The following is a 17472-nucleotide window of genomic DNA, read 5'->3' as shown; positions in this document are numbered from 1 at the left end:
TTCAACAGATAAACAGCAGTCACGACCATCATCCGGCATTCTGTGCTTAACGCTGTATGGTCTGATTAGCCATTTAAACATTGTTGTGGACCTCAATTGTGCCATAAGGTGTTTGATGTTGGGGAGCAATCGGCACTTCTTTGTTCAATCAAATTTGTTCAAGCAAATCAATAGGCTACACCTGTTTGATTCAATTGAGACTGTGTTAGGTTTTTGGAGTTTCACTTTTGAAATAAAAAAACAAATGTGTTTATAATTCAACTCATAATTTAAACATTGATATTATAAGGTGCATGGTCCCTTATAATATAAATGTTTATATTACGTTTTATCATAACTGAATAGCATGTGTTTTGTTCATAATTAATGAATGTATTACAAACTTTTGACATAATAAACAATTTAATAAACAAAGAAAACAAGTATAATTTTCCTGAATGATATTAAGTGACGCAGCACAAGTAAAAAAAGAAAAGGAATCCTGCAGAGCCCCAGTGCAATATTATTTATTTGCGAACTTTTATTTATTAATTAAATAAATAGTAATTAAGTTGAAATGTATCAGGAGCCATGATTATACCTGTGGTACATCATTCGACAAGTCAATCATCTGACATCATCAATACGATTATTAGTAAACATTTAAGTGTGGCACAATATTTGAAACTAAATATTTTACACTCATTTAGGGAGTCAAAAATAAATCTCAATTTAAACATAAAAAAGTGAAGTTAAACGATCCCTATTCAGTTATGTCGGACCATAAATAAATAAAAACAGTTGTCCTGGATCTAAATAATATTATATAGTCTTAACATTTTATTAGTATCACAATATATACTCTGGAATACAGGTTATATCTAGTGCAGACCTACTGCATTTATTTGCATTTGTCCTTTGGTTATGTTTTTGATTTGTCATTGCAATCCGAGTCTCCTTGCAGTGTCATATTGTAATGCACATGCAACCCTGTAATCTCATGTAGCCTTTTCACACATCAAACTGCACAGAAGAAAACTCTATTCACAGGTTACAGTCAATGGTCAGGGTTTGTAGCGGTGAATTAAAATCCATAGCTGCAGGAGAAATGGCTCTGTGCCATGCTTATCTCCCAGTCAGCGCTGGTTGCGCCGGGCCGGCATGATCCGAAGAGAAGCAGTGCTTTCCCGGGTCATGAGCCGCGTCACATGGTCCAGACTGAGGCCAGCAACTGCCTCTCCATTCACCTGCAGAATTTCATCACCGATGCCGAGGAGACCTGTGTAAGGGCCTTCGACACCACCGTCACCCACTTTCTCTACATACACACCTGGAAAGGAAACAATAAGAGGTGAACAGAGAGAAGGAAGACACATGAAATGAAGGTGAAGGAATGGTTGCATATTGAGAATAGAGGAGGTAGAGTAGAGGAAAACAGGTGCAAGCAAAAAAAGTTAACCATACCAAAACAACAAAATTGTAAACATAAAACAGCTTTACATGAGTAAAAGCATTTGTATCCGAATATGATCAATATAATTATGAAGATTACCAATTGCCAATTTCTAAAAGGTCCATATTTATCTGAACAATGACATATGCAAGATACACAGCATATCAAATAAATACAAATAATAAGAGTAAAAACCCTGCAAAACGCCAAATTTAAGAAAGTACAAAGACAATGTAGATTTAAAAAGCTACCTGTGTTGGGTCGACCTTTGCCCCTTGAGATGACAAAACCAAATGGACCATTTGGGGGTCTGACCAGCTCCAGGAGGAGAGTCCCATCAGGGAAAGTCTGGGTGACCCGGCCCACAGGACGCACAATTCTGGAGGCAAGTACATCTTCAGCACTCAGGGCCCTGTGAAACTCGATCTGAGGGCTGTCAGGGCTGTAACAGCAAAAATGCAGCTTTAGTCACAGAAAACGAAACGATGTTGTTCGATAATCCATGTTCATTGTATTTTTCTCCTTTATTTGGTTTATGACACTCACCTGGGTGCCAGGCCGTACGGTATCCGCACCTCTCCCAGTATTGTTGAACGTTCTGTTCTCCTCTCCAAACTCTGCACTGAGGAGGCTTTGCGCAGTTGGGCCAATGGCAGCACCTAGTGGCAAATAAATGGCACTGTAAAACATTGTGTTACTGTTTTTCATATTGGCAAAATGTCTCCGCATCTGCTTTTAGCAATGCAACTTTTTGGCTCTAACAAACCTACAAATCTAACAATGTGTGATTGACACCAAACACACACACATTTTGCAAATACCGTCTATGATTAGATGGTACAGAATGTTGTTTACATTATTTTAATGTAATATTTCAGCTGCCAGGAGGACAACGAGGATGGCTGCCACAGAAAGTAGGAAACACGGACAACCTGGAATGCATTATCTCTGCTCCCAATATCAGACAGAGAGGTAATACATCAAAGTGTAGGTTGGTCCACTGTAGCAAATAAGCAGTGAAAGGTACTTTAAAGCAGAACTTGGAATTTGTTTTCTGCCTACAGCAACCTTTATGGGGTAAACATTCTTATTTTATCGATGTGAAAAATAAAGGACGATGGCAGAGCAACACAACCGTCCTGAACATCATATGAAGAAGAGTATGCTTCTCACCGTGTTCAGTGTCTGCAGTGAGGGCGTCCTCTGCATGCGGATGCTGGGCTGGGGTCTGTGCGTGGGGCTTGGGGAAGCAGAGCTGCCCACCCGTGGTGCAGAGGGTAAACTGAGCTGCTCCATGCTGCTGGAGCGGCCTCCTTTCACCAGCCTACCAACACTGTTCAGACCAATGGAGGAGAAGAAGCGACGTAGGAAGAGCTTCGGTCGACCATCTATCTTTCTGTAAAAGGTCAGACAGTCAGACAGACAGACAGATTTTTTTCAACAAGAGTTTAATATGAACACAACATATTTTAATATAGACACAAAGACATCACCAACATAACAAGCCAGGATTGTTGTTCTTTGTTTTATAATTCAGCTCTGAATGACCTTAACAAGCACAGGTCTTCATTACCAGAAGAGGGCAGTATAGTCTTAATGTTCACATAATCATTTTAATAACAACATCCTGTGGACTGTAGGTCAGGGTTTTAATCTCCTAACTGCAACCAGGCTGACATGCTAAATGCATTTTGGAAACAGCATGGGGGGGGCAAGGGGTTTAATATCTAAGCTATGAAGAGCGTTGTTACTTTGGCTTACCTGGAACCGTCACAATTTTCCTCCCATATGGCCTCAGCTTTCAGATGTTCTGCTCTCAGCAGCTCTGCTCTGAGGTCCTCAGCCCGAGACATCGCCAGGCCGCGCAGAGCGGGACGACACTCAGGACCAGAAATAGGCTCACCTGGTGGTACACACAATGTAATTAGTGGATGTCAAATAATCATTTTCCTGTATTATTTGTATTCAATTTTGTTCCATTCTATTCCACTGTCTGTGTTGAATAGTAACTAAGTGAATTCACCTAAGTATGGCACTAAAGTACAATTTTGAGGTACTTTCTGCAACTTTATACTGTACTGCTTTTCACAGAACAATATTGTAATTTGTATTCCACCTAACTCATTGATTATTATACTTTAAAGATTTACAATTCCAATTTCTTAGGTACTTACTTAGGTATTCATTAATGAAAATATTTTCAAATGTTGATTTATATATCTATATATATATATATGTATATATTATATACATATATATATATTATAAACTCATATAATCAGGATTAATAATAATCTTATAAAATAATATCTTACCTAATTACTATTATTTTTAAATATTTGAGTACATTTTGCTCATACTTAATTAGGAAATTGAAACATAGTTCTTATTCCTAGAATAGTAAATCCTAAATGGCAGAAAACCAAGTGTACGCGACCTTCCGGAACTGAGATCTATCCGCCCTGCTCTTCCCCAATGACCACTCACCTGCTCCATCTGGAGTGGCCTCCCAGAGTTCAACAGCTGGCAGGGCTGCGGAGTACCTCAGGGTGGAGGGTCTGATACAGGGCACTGGGTTGCTTGTGGCAGGGCTCCCTTGGGTTAGAGCCACTGCAGACTGCCCTCTAGCCTCTGTAGGGTCCAGGAGTTCAAAATTCTGTGATCCTCCCTCACCTCCCGGATTTGAAGTAATCTGGAACTGCACAGAGGACTGTCCTGCAGCCGAGCGATTCCTTGAACTCGACTTCAGAGCCGACTTTATAGGCAGTGTTGGGGGAGGAGATTCCCTTAGTCCAGATGCCTCCGGCAAACGGGGCTCCAGAGCGACGGGACTATCAGGGGAAAAAGAAACAGCTCTGCTCACATTGACCCTGTTCCTGGGATTTGAGTTACGCCGCTGAGCCCAAGATGGACCGTAAGGGCCATTGCCAGACTCCAGCCGACTTTCTCCCTTCCTACTCCTTCTCCTAAGTTTCCCAAACCCTGAAGGTTTCCACCCTGTGCTGCTCTCTTTGTTTTCCCCCAGCACGTAAGCTCCGGCAAAAGTGACAGTTAAAGAAGCTTTAGGACGAATACTTGCTTCTGGCTTGTTATGAGGCACCCAGCGAGGAGCAGCTTTTTCCCGTGTGTCCTCAGGCTGTGGGGGCTCAGTGTTCTTTGGATCTGACTGTGATGACATTGGCTGGGGCTCCCTGACCACAGAGCCACATGCCTCACATTTCTTCACCAGCACTATAATCTCTTTAATCACTGTTGTGGGTTCGCCACAGAAACCCGCAACTTCTTTCTTCTGTAAAGGAGGCATGGAGACACTCCGATGGCTTTTGTTCCTCTCTGTTCCACTACTGCTAGAATCTGTATTATTTACTTTTTTCTTGGATTTGGGCCCCCCAGATCTGCTGCGCTGTCTCACTCTATCCAGGTACCGAGACTCTGCTTCTTTCTCTGATTCGTCTTCAAAGCGCACCCGTGTGGGTGAACAACCGTAGCGTCTGGATCGTGCCCCTTGGTCACTGGGGGAAGTGTCTCTTTGGCTGGGGATGAGGAGGGTATCAGATACAGTTTGAGCTGAATTATCTTCTTTGGTTTGAACAGCTTTCTGCTCTGGTGCTGGAGTGAGAGGCTCAACTTGCTGCTTCTTTCTGCAAAAGAACACAATCGTTTCTTTGTCGATAAGAGAGTAACACTTGTTTTAAATTAATTTGTAAGATAGTATCTTGTAAAAGTGAAGCAAAAATGAGCATAAGTGACACTAAATTTCAGCTATCTCTCAGAAACAGAGCAGGTAGATGCAAAACCTTTTCAAATAGAGAGATTTTTGGAGATTATATAAACAAAAGACCTGACAATGAGAATTACAGTTCATAATGGGTGCAGGTAGGTACGGTAGGTCTTTAATGTATGTCCAATGTAAATCTTCCTTATTCTTATTCTAAATGAAGAGAATGCTTCTTGCTAATACAAGGGATTTTAAGCAAACTAAATTGTGTGACGTGTTCAATGTCACATGAACAGAACGACAACAAACATTTTCTCAACATTGACAGCTCTGTGTATGTCAAAGCGTCAATTTATGTTCAGTTACGCAAAATTAGAATTGCCAAAGTGCAAGAGAAGATGGGACAAAGCAGAGGGGAAGGTAGGGGAGACATACGGATGGGAAATTGAGGCATAAACAGATACAGCAAACTAACTTGTCAGCAAATTAAACTCGTTATCACTACAGTGATTCATAACTGTGCATGCAAAACTGTACAAAGTTTTGAAGATGCCAAAGAGGTCATAGCCCACGTAAGCAGATGAAGCCAACTTACATGGTGGATCTCTGATCAGACTTGGGGCGTCTGCAGCGGAGATCTTCGTTAATGTGATTGGAGCGAGCCTTGAGTCGTGCTCGCTCCAGAAGAAGCTTGGCTTGCTCATGTCTTGGGCTCAGAGGGAGTTCGTCACTGATTGCAAGAAGCGACCTGACAATCATGAGAAAGATGCAAATTAGTAAAGTCATCCATCATTCTGGGCGATGAAAAACAGCAAGGCAAAAGGAATGAGTACAATTAAGTGAGTGATGAAATGATGGACCTCTGTTTGAGTGAACATTTATATTTGTTGAAGTTTAATTGTGCAAAGCTGATTGTATGTGGTGAATTCAGCCACGTTATATACCCGGCAGATTGACTTAACATGGAGTGAATGAAGCTGCGTCTTCCTAAGCTGTTTTATGTAATATCAGATTTATAGTCAGGGGCGTGGCACTAGTGGTGAGCAGCAAAGAGAAACGTCATCCTATCATCTATCCTTATGCCCAGCAGCTAAGCTGCTCTGCATTGTGCTTCATTGTCTCTGCTTGTGTTTATCCCCTGGCCTAGTGATAAAGATAGCATGATACATCAGCCATGTGGATTATCCTTGTAATGGACTGAGTGTGATTCATTTCTCTTGTGTGTCAAGAGGAGACAAACATTCAGTTTCAATAGATCACAGTTTGTCATGTCATTTTTTATTCTTACACAAAAACATCAGCAGCCTGTTTCTGTTTTGTCTCATGCTCAGCCTTTTTATTCTTCAGTTTATTATGATAATGACAAGAATTATCTATACTCTATAATAATTATAATAGCCGGAAGATCAACTGAAAAGGGTGGATCAAATGAACAATTCAACCTCTTAACAAATTGTTTTTATCACTCAGTTGTACAAACATGTTTGATTTACTTACAGATCTATCTACTCTGTTTTATTTAATTAACATAAGACTGTTACTCTATCTGATGTCTTACATTCAATGATTACAATGTTTGGAGACAAAATCTCTATTTTGAAGTATCACAGTTTGCAAATATCTCACAATAAGAGCTTCATTTCCTAGTGTTTTTATGATAATATATGAGCTTCTTAATATACAGTATTGGACATTTCTTTATGGATATATGTTATATGATTTATAACATATTTGTTTGACACTTTAGCTGCTTCAAATCAAGAGAAAACTGGACTCTAAATTCCCACACGGTGAGCTGTAAAAACTGAATTTATGAGGGGAGGATATACAGTATATGGTCCATAGGAGTGGTATGTCATTACAGCTGCCAAGCACATAAAGAAGCTTTGCACTGCTCACCTCAGATAGGGTTCGAGTGTCTGCGCAAAAATGGCTGAGCTGCCCAAACCCCCATGGGCCCCTGCAACTGGCAGAAAAAACATTCAGAAAAATACATATCATAGCAAAAGGAAATTAATCAAATGTGGATAAAAAAAGGCTTTAAAAGTATTCAAAGAGGTAATGCCCATTATTTTGTGTTTTAGCTTACCTCTACATTTATATAATAGATCCTATTATGATGTAGCATAATCTTATAACTTAGGGTTTGGTTCATATTTAGTGTCGTGTAGTGAGAGATTTATGGGAACATACTGTCAAGAGAGCCATCAGCCATAATGTGACCAACAGGATCATGTGGGTATTAAACCAATTGGATCTTTGTATGATCATGTTGATTGTCATAAACCTTCATACCGTTAGATGCAGTGTAATGGCAACTTTAATGTTGTAATGTCCTATATTCGTTTATTGCCAGGGAACTGGATGTCGGATAACACAGCTGTGGTTTGCCAAAGGGCGTTACTGTATTTGGATAAGGAGGGTGAAAGTGAGAGCACCTGAAATTAAAGGCAGGGGAATATTTCCTCCTCCTTTATTCACAAGACATGCACAGAAGCCCCAGGATGAGATCTGGCTGGGTTAAAGGATTCCTTCTGGAATGGCTGGGTCTCTTCTTTACCTCGGCTCCATGAAGAAGGAGGTTCACACCCACTCATAGAGACTCAGTAGAGCCCACCGCAACGACTCCATCAGGGGTCAGGGAATTCCCAACAGGATGGACAATATGAAAACAGACATCAACAGACTGCTCAATGTGATGAATAAACTTGAAAAGAAGGAACTGGTGAACCAGAACAACGCAGAGGTGAAGAAGGAGAGGAGCGTGGTGAGGAAGCTCTACCCCAACTCTCATCTGTTCACCAAGCCCTGGTGAAGAGAGTCCGTCACTCTGAGCGGCTCGGCCTCACTCAGGCCAGACTCTCTGGGTGGAAGGTTGCTGTGGGGGAAGTGGTGGCCATCTTGGATGCTCACATAGAAGTCCATATTGAATGGGCAGAGCCAATGTTTGCTCGGATCAAAAAGGACCGCACCGTGATACTGACAGCAGTGTTTGACAAAGTAAATTACGACGACTTGAAACTTATCCCCCCCATACCAGCTGCGGATGCCTTTGACTGGGCTCTGTGGTGCATGTACGAGTCCTTCAGACCCGAGTGGTATGTTTTAAAGGACGACTCACTGCCTGGAAAGAGCTCCGCCATCACAGGGATTGTTGTAGCTGATCGCAAGTTCTTTGGAGATATCGGAAGCCTCGATGATGGAATGAAAATATACAGCGGTGAAAATGTGGAACTCTGCATCCGGGTGTGGCTGTATGGAGGAAGCATAGAGGTTATTCCTTGCTCTAAAATTGCCCACATTGAACGAGCCAGCAAGCCTTACCTCCTAGATTTGAGTGGGATGATGAAGCGTAATGCTGAGGGTGGCCGAGGTGTGGAATGTGGATGGATGTATATAAGAACAATGTCAATATTGCCTGGAACCTTCCCTTTGAAAATCATGGGATAGACATTGGGGATGTGTCGGAGAGGAAAAAGCTGAGAGAGGCTGAACTGCAGTGGCGGTTTTACGGGGTGGCAGCTGCCACCTCAGAAAAATGCCTTGCCACCCCAGCTGCCACCTCAGTTGGCAGCTTTGTTTTGAAAGAAAAGTTGTGGCTCATCGGACATTTATGAGAGAAAATCTCTAATGTCCGAGTGCAGAATGCAGCACAAGACGCGAGCCTTGTAACCCCTCCCTCCCTGGCGCGAGTTTGGAAATATGATTGGAGGTCATTTGCAGGAAGTCCCGACGGAGAATACTTTTGCGGTAGTACATCTCTATATACATCGATACAACATTACGTGTTGATAGAAATCAACACGTAATGAAATAAGACCCCACGGTTTGATGATTGATAGGTGTGTGGGCTGTCTTTCTTTTTGACACACAGAACAATGGGGGCTATCCACCCTTATCCACAGAGTAAAGTAATTCACACAGCCTCTTCCCTCTGTGAGGAGCAGCATATTCAGCTTTCAGAACAAAGTAACAAAAAACTAAAATGGCATTACTTTTTTTAAATATGTCGTGTAGTAATAGATGTATTTATTTTTCTTCTCAAGAGAGTACCAGAATGTGTATTTTATGTTAGTATTTAAAAAAATCTCCTGGGGGAGAATCCCCTCAGACCCCCCTGCAGGGGTTGGGTTTTCAGCATGTCAACTCTTTCACCTGTGGGGAAATTGCAGGATTTGCTCCAGGTCGCCCTTTTTATCTACTACAAGACAAATGTGCCTTTTTATTTCATACAGTTCAATTTGGATTGAGACAGGGAAATAATCTAAACCTCACGCGTGGCGTTTCACTGTCAAGGGGAGTGTGTATGTAATTACATTGCAAATACTGACTTGAGCCCCACCACTGTATGGGTTAGCCCTACCATAGATTACCCAACACAAATACTCTGGCACCACCACTGTTTGCGGTCTACAATGACAGAGAAGAGCCTGTCAGCATTGAATCAAAAACGCACCATAGCTTTAAATCGTTTGTGAGGCGTTTTGCTGATCAAGATGGTAATCGCCACATTCAGCTGTAATAGGCATGCCAACTTGATGCTCTGCTCACGGATGAGTCGATGAGAATAATAAACTGTTAAGATGATGACCTTAGGTGTGTATAATATGTTTCTTCTTTGTGGGGTTCTGCCCCCAAAAAACTGTTTCAAGTCCTGAGAAAGTCAAATAAGACGGTGTGTAAAACTTCACTGCCCAGCCAACAAAAAGTAACCACTTTTATTTAACTTGGCCAGTAGGTAAGGACTTTCCACTGGATAATAACTGCAGCGATGTATATGTTTTAGCTGAATACACGTTTTTTAACCCTAACTGATGCAGTTAGTCACTTTTACATTGCATTTAGCTGACGCTTTTATCCAAAGCGACTTACAATAAGTACATTCGACCAGGAAGACACAACCTTGAAGAAAACAGAATCATATAAGTACATCAGGTTTCATAGAGCCAAACATTTCAAGTGCTACTCAACTGGCTATAGATAAGCCAGTCCTTTATTAGTATATAAGTGCTCTGTTAGCAGTTCTTTGTTAGTAATTCTATCGTTCGAGGTGGAGTCGAAAGAGATGAGTTTTCAGTCTGCGCCGGAAGGTGTGTAAGCTTACTGCTGTCCTGATGTCAATGGGGAGCTCATTCCACCATTTTGGAGCCAGGATAGCAAACCTACGTGTTTTTGCTGATGGGAACTTGGGTCCCCCTCACAGCGAGGGTGCAGCGAGTCATTTGGCTGATGCAGAGCGTAGAGCACGCGCTGGGGTGTACGGTTTAACCATGTCCTGGATGTATAAGGGCCAGATCCATTCGCAGCATGGTACGCAAGTACCAGTGTCTTGAAGTGAATTCTAGCAGTCACCGGAAGCCAGTGGAGGGAGCGGAGGAGCGGAGTGGTGTGGGGAAATTTGGGAAGGTTGAAGACCAGACGAGCCGCTGCATTCTGGATGAGCTGCAGAGGTCGGATGGCACATGCAGGTAGACCAGCCAGGAGGGAGTTGCAGTAGTCTAGGCATGAGGTGACGAAAGCCTGGACCAGAAGCTGCGTCACTTTCCGGGTCAGCTTGGGATTTCTTTAATGTTTGTTCTTTCTGATGTAAAGTCCAGGTTGTAAGTGTTTGCAATGAAGTTGTGGGGCGCTGAACTGTTCTTTTGATTATTTAGATTTATGATAGTAATTACTTGTCTTTCAAATTTGAAGGAGGGTGAGCAAGCATTTTGAGGAACATTCATCATTAACTCCTCCAAAAAATATAGTTTATTTAATAATAACACTGAATATGTGAATCATAACAGTGATTGACAGCTGATAGGAATAATATGATTGTTAATAGTATCATATTCATACAGACACACATCGAAGAGACAGTTAATTAATGTACTTATTGCAGCAGTCTGCATATATTTGGTACCCCTGCTGGTCTAAGAGTGAAACCAACTCATTGAGTTAAAATTCATTAAATGATGTCTGCCACCTTATTTATATTTAAGGCTTTACTGATGTGCCACAATAATGTCACCTATGTTATTGAGTTAAAATATCAATATTGTGGCTTTCCAAGTTAACATTAATTGATATGACTGCGATTAAATCAGCATATATTTCTTTCAGGGGATGCCACCCCTCAACAATTCTCCTGCCACCCCATGAATATTTGTCTAGATCTGCCCCTGCTGAACTGCAAGCCCTTTCAGTGGTATCTGGATAATGTTTACCCCATGCTCGACCCTTTGAATGACCTGCTAGCTTATGAAGCGCTGGCTAATGATCTGACGCCTAAATTCTGCATTGACCATGCATGGCCCAATGCCTGGGAACACTCCCATTGTAAATGGTTGTCACTACCAGTCCACCCAGCGCTGTTATTATCGCACCAATGGACAACTGTACATCGGTGGAATACAATCTCACAAGTACAACAGCAACAGCAACCGCTGTCTGTCGGACCCCGGCTAAATTCCACATACTGTGTGATTTTTAACAGGACGGAACTATCCAGAACAGAGACACAAAGAGGTGCTTGGAAATAATGATGGCTGGAGACCGCAATTATAAACTGGTTATCCAGCAGTACACCACTCAGAGATGGAAAATACAATATCTCATCAAAGGCCACCTTGGTGGGCAGGGTTCAGAAGACAGGATGATAAAGGAGCCACGATTCCACTTAATGTAATGGCAACTTTAATGTTCCAATATTCGTTTATTGCCATTACTTCACAGGAGGGCTGGAGTGATCCAGATGCAGACACAAACAGAGGATTTCCGGTCCTTTGGTGCAGTTTAGAATGATGCAGACAGTCACTATCATCATCAGTTTTTCTTTCTACTCCTCTCTCAAATGCACGGATGAAAGCTTCAAACTGCAATGGGTCACCATCATAAACAGGAGTGTCTCTTGGTGGTAAGGTAGAAGTAAGATTCTGTTGAGCCAGCATAGCAGTGATGTCATGTTGCCTCTGGATTAGGTTATAGATGTCACCTTGATTACCATAGTTGATTACAGGGGGTGTGATGCTAACATCCCTGCACATCTGTCTGTATATTTTGTCCGGGAATAGAGTTTTGGGTTTGATGAGGCAATTATTCAGTTGAATGTGGATTGAGTCTTGCTGTTGATTTCCTGAAGTAAGAGTTCATCCCATCTGATGCTCTAGAGGTGTTTCTTGATCCCATGCTGAGCACATTTATCCTGGCAGCAGCTGCTGCCAGTTCAGTTTGTAATTCCGATTGTTTCTTCTTTCGTTTTAACTGTTCTTCCTTTTGTTTTAACTGTTCTTCCTTTTGTTTTAACTGTTCCACTTGGGCATCAAGTTCATGTTGCATCTTCAGTGCTGCAGCCCTTTCGATTAAAGCAGCCATTTCTGCCTGACCTTTAATTCGAGCAGAGGATGTAGATGATGCATGTGATGAATAACTAGTTTTGTGTTTTGACTGAGGGTGTGATGCTTTTGAAACACTGTCATCAGGTCCGATCTCATCTGAGCTGACACAATGTGATGAAACTTTGATGTTCAATGTCCTATATTCGTTTATTGCCATTACTTCACAGGAGGGCTGGAGTGATCCAGACGCAGGCACAAACAGATGATTTCCGGTTCTTTGGTGCAGTTTAGAATGATGTTTATTGAGCTTTACATACCAAGGTTTAATTATTCTGTCAAAGGTTGCGGTATGAGCATCTGCCGGGCTGGTGGAATCGGTATGCTCTCTTCCTCTTGTGTCCTCGTTCTTCCGGTCACCTATGACCCCTTTTATACACCCGGTGCAGCTAACCAACGCCGCCAATTGTCCAAAATAATATGGCACTAGCAGTGGCGACTCGTCATTAGGGGCAGCCCCACCTAGTGTCAGCAGAAAGTAATTAAAATAATAATTCCAAAAATATGCAAAATATATATATCTTAAAATATATTTAAAGATCATGTTTAGTCATCTGATTAGTCTGCGTTCTTCTGATTAGTGTCCACAGTGTACCTATTGAGCCGTGTTGAGCGATGTGGGGCAAGCTCTGATCTAGCCCCTCTCTCGCTGTAGAAATGAATGGGTGCTGTGAAAACTACACTGCGCATGCTCAGAGTCTTTTTTGTCTTCAATGTGTGCGGAAAAAAAATCACAAGTGGGGCAAAGTGCTGGCAACCCCACCAAAACGTCATCTCATAATTCAGAGCTGATTGGCTGTAAGTACGTGTACCGCGAAAAGTGTATAGCGATTCAAATCAGTAAAACGGAAAGAAAATGAATGAAGTTGACCATCTACTTCATATACTTCATATATTTTGTTGATCTTTGGTGTTTTGCCTATAGGCTATTGCTCTGCTGGATCGATTAATATTGTGACCTTGGTGATGAGTGTCTGTGTTTTCCTTATTTTTACAGTCTATCTATGGTGTTTAATGCTGAAGCATTACGGTTGTTGTTATTGTTAAGTATTGCTTTGTGATGGTGCCCTTTACTCCATGTATTAAGGTGCATTACCATATGACACCCCCACGCTGTGTACGTAAATGTATGCGCTCACAGTGTTGCTCCGTGTTCTTCGTTCAAGGCTTCCGAAAGTATGTCAACATTTGACCCTCCCCCACCCTCTCTCTCCCCCCCTCTCTATCGTAACCATGGATAGCCTACAGCTATTTGTTTACGTGTTTAAAAAAGCACCAAAAGCTTATATATAAACATCTAAGTTGTTTGTGCCCCACCACTGTGCACTATACATATAAATAAAGTAAACTGAGACGCCAACTACGCCCATAAAATGGCTCCTACATTCAGTGATAGTCTCATAGGTTATCAGTGACTTAATGCAAGTCAAGAAAAAAACAGGTTACGCAACTACTGAGAGACATATAAGGGCTGATTGGGAAAAACAACTGATCATCATGGATTTACTCGTATACAGTAGATTGCACTGACTGTTGTTGTATTGACAACCTGCTAGACAGATATAACATACCTTAACAGAAACAAATAAAAAACAAAATACATAATTTGTCCCCTTACATGACTACACACTACACAGACATCCATTAGCACACAGACTGCGATACAAAAGCTGGGACACTTCCCCCACGCTCTTACTGCTAATAATAGCAACATGCTTATGCACATCTGCACATTTGACATCTGTTCAATGCTGGGAATCAGCCAGGTTACATACTGCCTTTCCAAACAACATCATCGCTAGACAGACACAGGCTTGTATACGGAATGCTGAACTGTTTGTTAAAGTTGTCATGTATTTTAAGCAGACTAAATTCTCATATTATTAAAAATGCTGTATAATGTTTTTTGGGGAAATGTTACTTCTGAGACACTTCTCGGAATGTCCTGTTTCCACGTGTAATAGCATGAGACCAGCTCACCAGCTAACAACATTGACTACACTGTACAAAAACAATGAAGCAAAACTTTTTAATAAAACCATAACTGGGTCATTTGTTTTCAAAAGAACAATCTGAAGCCTTCACATAACCTTTGGGGATTGCTGTCTTAATATACCAATATCCCAGTGGGCCGGTTTTGTCTTTTTTCTATAACAGAAAATAATATAATACATTTTTATTAAAACCAACAGTCTAATGTCATCCTTTACGACACTGTCAAACACTTTCTAATCAATCCTTCCATCAACAAGCTGTAAACAAAACCACCTCAGATCTCATCTGTGTTTCTCAAACCCATGTGTCAAGTTGTATCATTCACAAACGTTTTATATTTTACGTTTATTACATGCCATTCTCCTCAAGACACCTACCTTTACAATCCATTCTGCAAGTTGTGTCTCCATAACAGTCTACGCTTTCTCCGTCGTTCTGCTCTCTGTCCTCCCTGTAGTTTTGTTGTCTCTCCCTTAATTTTACATACGCTCTCTGCTTCACCTTCAATGTCTCATCAGCAGAGAGAATCCCACTTTGTGAAGAGGTGCTCTCCCAGCTGTCTGAACTGCACAGTCCTTTGGCCAAGTATCCATCATCTAACTCCTTCAGCTCACACCTGTCCAGGTAGCACTCAATGCTGTCCGAGTGTTTGAATTCTGAGGAAGCATCACTGTCGTCCACCGCACTCGCTGCATTGATCCTGGAGCCTGATTCCACTGGTTTAGACTTCCTCTCAGGCTCTGCCACTTGTTCTGTCTTTTCTGTCTGAGTGTGGTCGATTAAAGGTAAAGTGGAGGTTGTGATGTCAGTGGTCACACCATTTAGAAGCAATGTTTCAGGACGGGCCACTCTCCAGAAGCCCTTGGGAGGTGCCCAGTGTCTGGTTGATGTGGATGTTGATGTTGAAGAAGCAGAGGTGGTGGCAGGAGAGGAGGAGAGCACAGGTGGAGGAGGAGAAGGGGGGGGCTCCTCCTTACTGCTGCATGAGTTATCAGACAGAAGACTCTCTAGACTGGTGCCCTCCCCGAGCCCACATAGCTGGCCTGTAAGCAAACTGACCTGCTCCACATTTTGTTCTCCCCCTTCGTCTTCAGTTTCCTCTTTCTCCTGGATCAACTGCTGTCTTCGTGCTTCAGATGGAGGGCTGTGGATTTCCAAACTGACTTGCACCTCTACCTCCTCCTCTTCATCATCACTACTGCTCAGGTTCTTTGCAGTGCCTGGTCTCCAGGAAGGGGCAGGCAGAGATATCGGACCCTTTGCTCTGGGCCTCTGCCTGAGAAGGACTACGGATGAAATCTGACAAGCTGGACTGCTCACTAAGAACTCTGTGTCCAACCTTTCTCTTTCTTTCTCTCGATCTCTCCCTCTTGTCCTTCTCTGTGTGAGGGTCTTCACCTTGGTCTGCAGTGCATGCACAGCCGAACTCTGAGGAGAAGGAAGATGGGGGCTCAAGGAGGATGGTAGGAACACAGGTTCTGGGACAGTGATTAGTCCCCAATTAATGGGAATCCCGGTATGTAAAGGAGAACTGGGTTTGGATTCGATTTTGTCGACCACCTTCTCTCCCTCCATTGGCCGGTCATGCACTGAAAAGTTCAGACAGTTCCTATAAATAAAATAAAGACATTTTGTGTACACATGCTGACAAAAACATGCCTGTATCATCCAGTCTACATCTCTGTTAACACCAACTTTCTATCTGGCTGTGTAGTGAGGAGATATGTAAAGTGGATTCAGTGATGTTGCCTTATCCACTGATTACTTTGCAGTGCACAGGATAATCCTTTAGAATGAAAATAAGCAACTGCTGCCTGCAACTGAGCCCCTGCACAAATAAACAATGTATGAATATTTACTGTCAGGCAAAATCAACAATAAATCATGAAAAATATTATTCTCTTTAAATAAGTTACCTTTATGCATTGAGAATCATTAATTATTATTTATTCAGAAGTTGGAGAAATGTACATATTTAAAAATGGTGTGTCATACTATGTAGATCATATAAATAACACATTGCTAATAAAAATACTAAAATGATGAGCTTCAAAGACAATCACTTAAACTTCATTCAGTTACATAACAGCGAACATTGTACCTGGATGTTTAGTAAAGGTGATGTCCTTTAAAACACAGTTCCAGCGTTGACCATAACGAGAAAAGTTAGGCTACCATAAATGCTGATGCATACATTTAAATTAGGCATCCATTATTTAAAAAAAAAAAAACCTTCGCCAACCGTGCAGATATTGCAGCGCGCCTCCTCAAATCCGCCAATATAACGAGAAGACGGGCAACTTTCACTTCCAGAAAGCACGAGAAAACAAACACCATCTCTCGGTGTTTCTACAGATCCGAGTGATGTGCTGTGACTGACTGTATAAACTGCTCCAGGCAGGCGAGCCAGCGGCTCCTCAATCATGATTGGTCCTGTAATCCCATCAGAAATCAGTGGGATTAGACAAAAATGGAATCCAAAAAATGCCTGCTTTAATTTCGTCCTTGCCTCGCGAACCCGATGCCGAGTGAAGCTCACTGTTGCGTAAGTATTGAGAACACTCGCCGACTCCCTGCACACAGTAATAAACCAATGAAAAGCACGGAAAATAAAACTAAAATGGCTTAATGGGCTTGAGGCTAAACGAGATTGGTATTTTTAATGTTTTTAAATGCTAGGATGTGTTTTTTTAGTATACAGACTGATTTTGATTCGTAAAAACAACTGCGGGCTGAATCTTATTTGTCGATCCAGCTGTTCCCTCTCTCTATCTTGGTTCATTCCAGCTCTCTCTCTCTCTCTCTCTCTGTTTGCAAAGACGCTTGTGCATACAGACACACACGTTGCGCTCGTGCACAGTCGACCTAATTGGAACAACGTTCTACTTGTCAGTTGTCAATCCCCAGATGTGATTAAACTCTGGCAAATGCTGCTCAGTTTGTTGTAGCTGTGC

General features: G+C 41.9%; 1 protein-coding gene and 1 pseudogene across 1 annotated transcript; one reads left to right on the top strand and one right to left on the bottom strand.

The window, feature by feature from the left end:
* Window positions 1-518: 518 nt before the first annotated feature.
* Window positions 519-16943, bottom strand: LOC117462584 (uncharacterized protein KIAA1614). The gene is made up of 10 exons (XM_034104859.2): window positions 16899-16943; window positions 14896-15946; window positions 7050-7116; window positions 5746-5898; window positions 3920-5073; window positions 3194-3335; window positions 2606-2828; window positions 1979-2091; window positions 1684-1874; window positions 519-1309 (listed from the first exon to the last, which is right to left on the bottom strand). The coding sequence occupies exons 1-10, from the start codon at window positions 16941-16943 to the stop codon at window positions 1116-1118; spliced, it is 3333 nt and encodes a 1110-aa protein (XP_033960750.1). The 3' UTR covers window positions 519-1115.
* On the top strand, window positions 7515-11597 carry LOC139435562 (probable polypeptide N-acetylgalactosaminyltransferase 8 pseudogene; annotated as a pseudogene).
* Window positions 16944-17472: the final 529 nt, after the last annotated feature.

This window comes from Pseudochaenichthys georgianus, chromosome 17, assembly GCF_902827115.2.
Source record: "Pseudochaenichthys georgianus chromosome 17, fPseGeo1.2, whole genome shotgun sequence".
NCBI classification, from domain to species: domain Eukaryota; kingdom Metazoa; phylum Chordata; class Actinopteri; order Perciformes; family Channichthyidae; genus Pseudochaenichthys; species Pseudochaenichthys georgianus.
The sequence above is the reverse complement of the archived record's forward strand: the minus strand, read 5'-3'. Positions and strand labels throughout refer to the sequence as shown.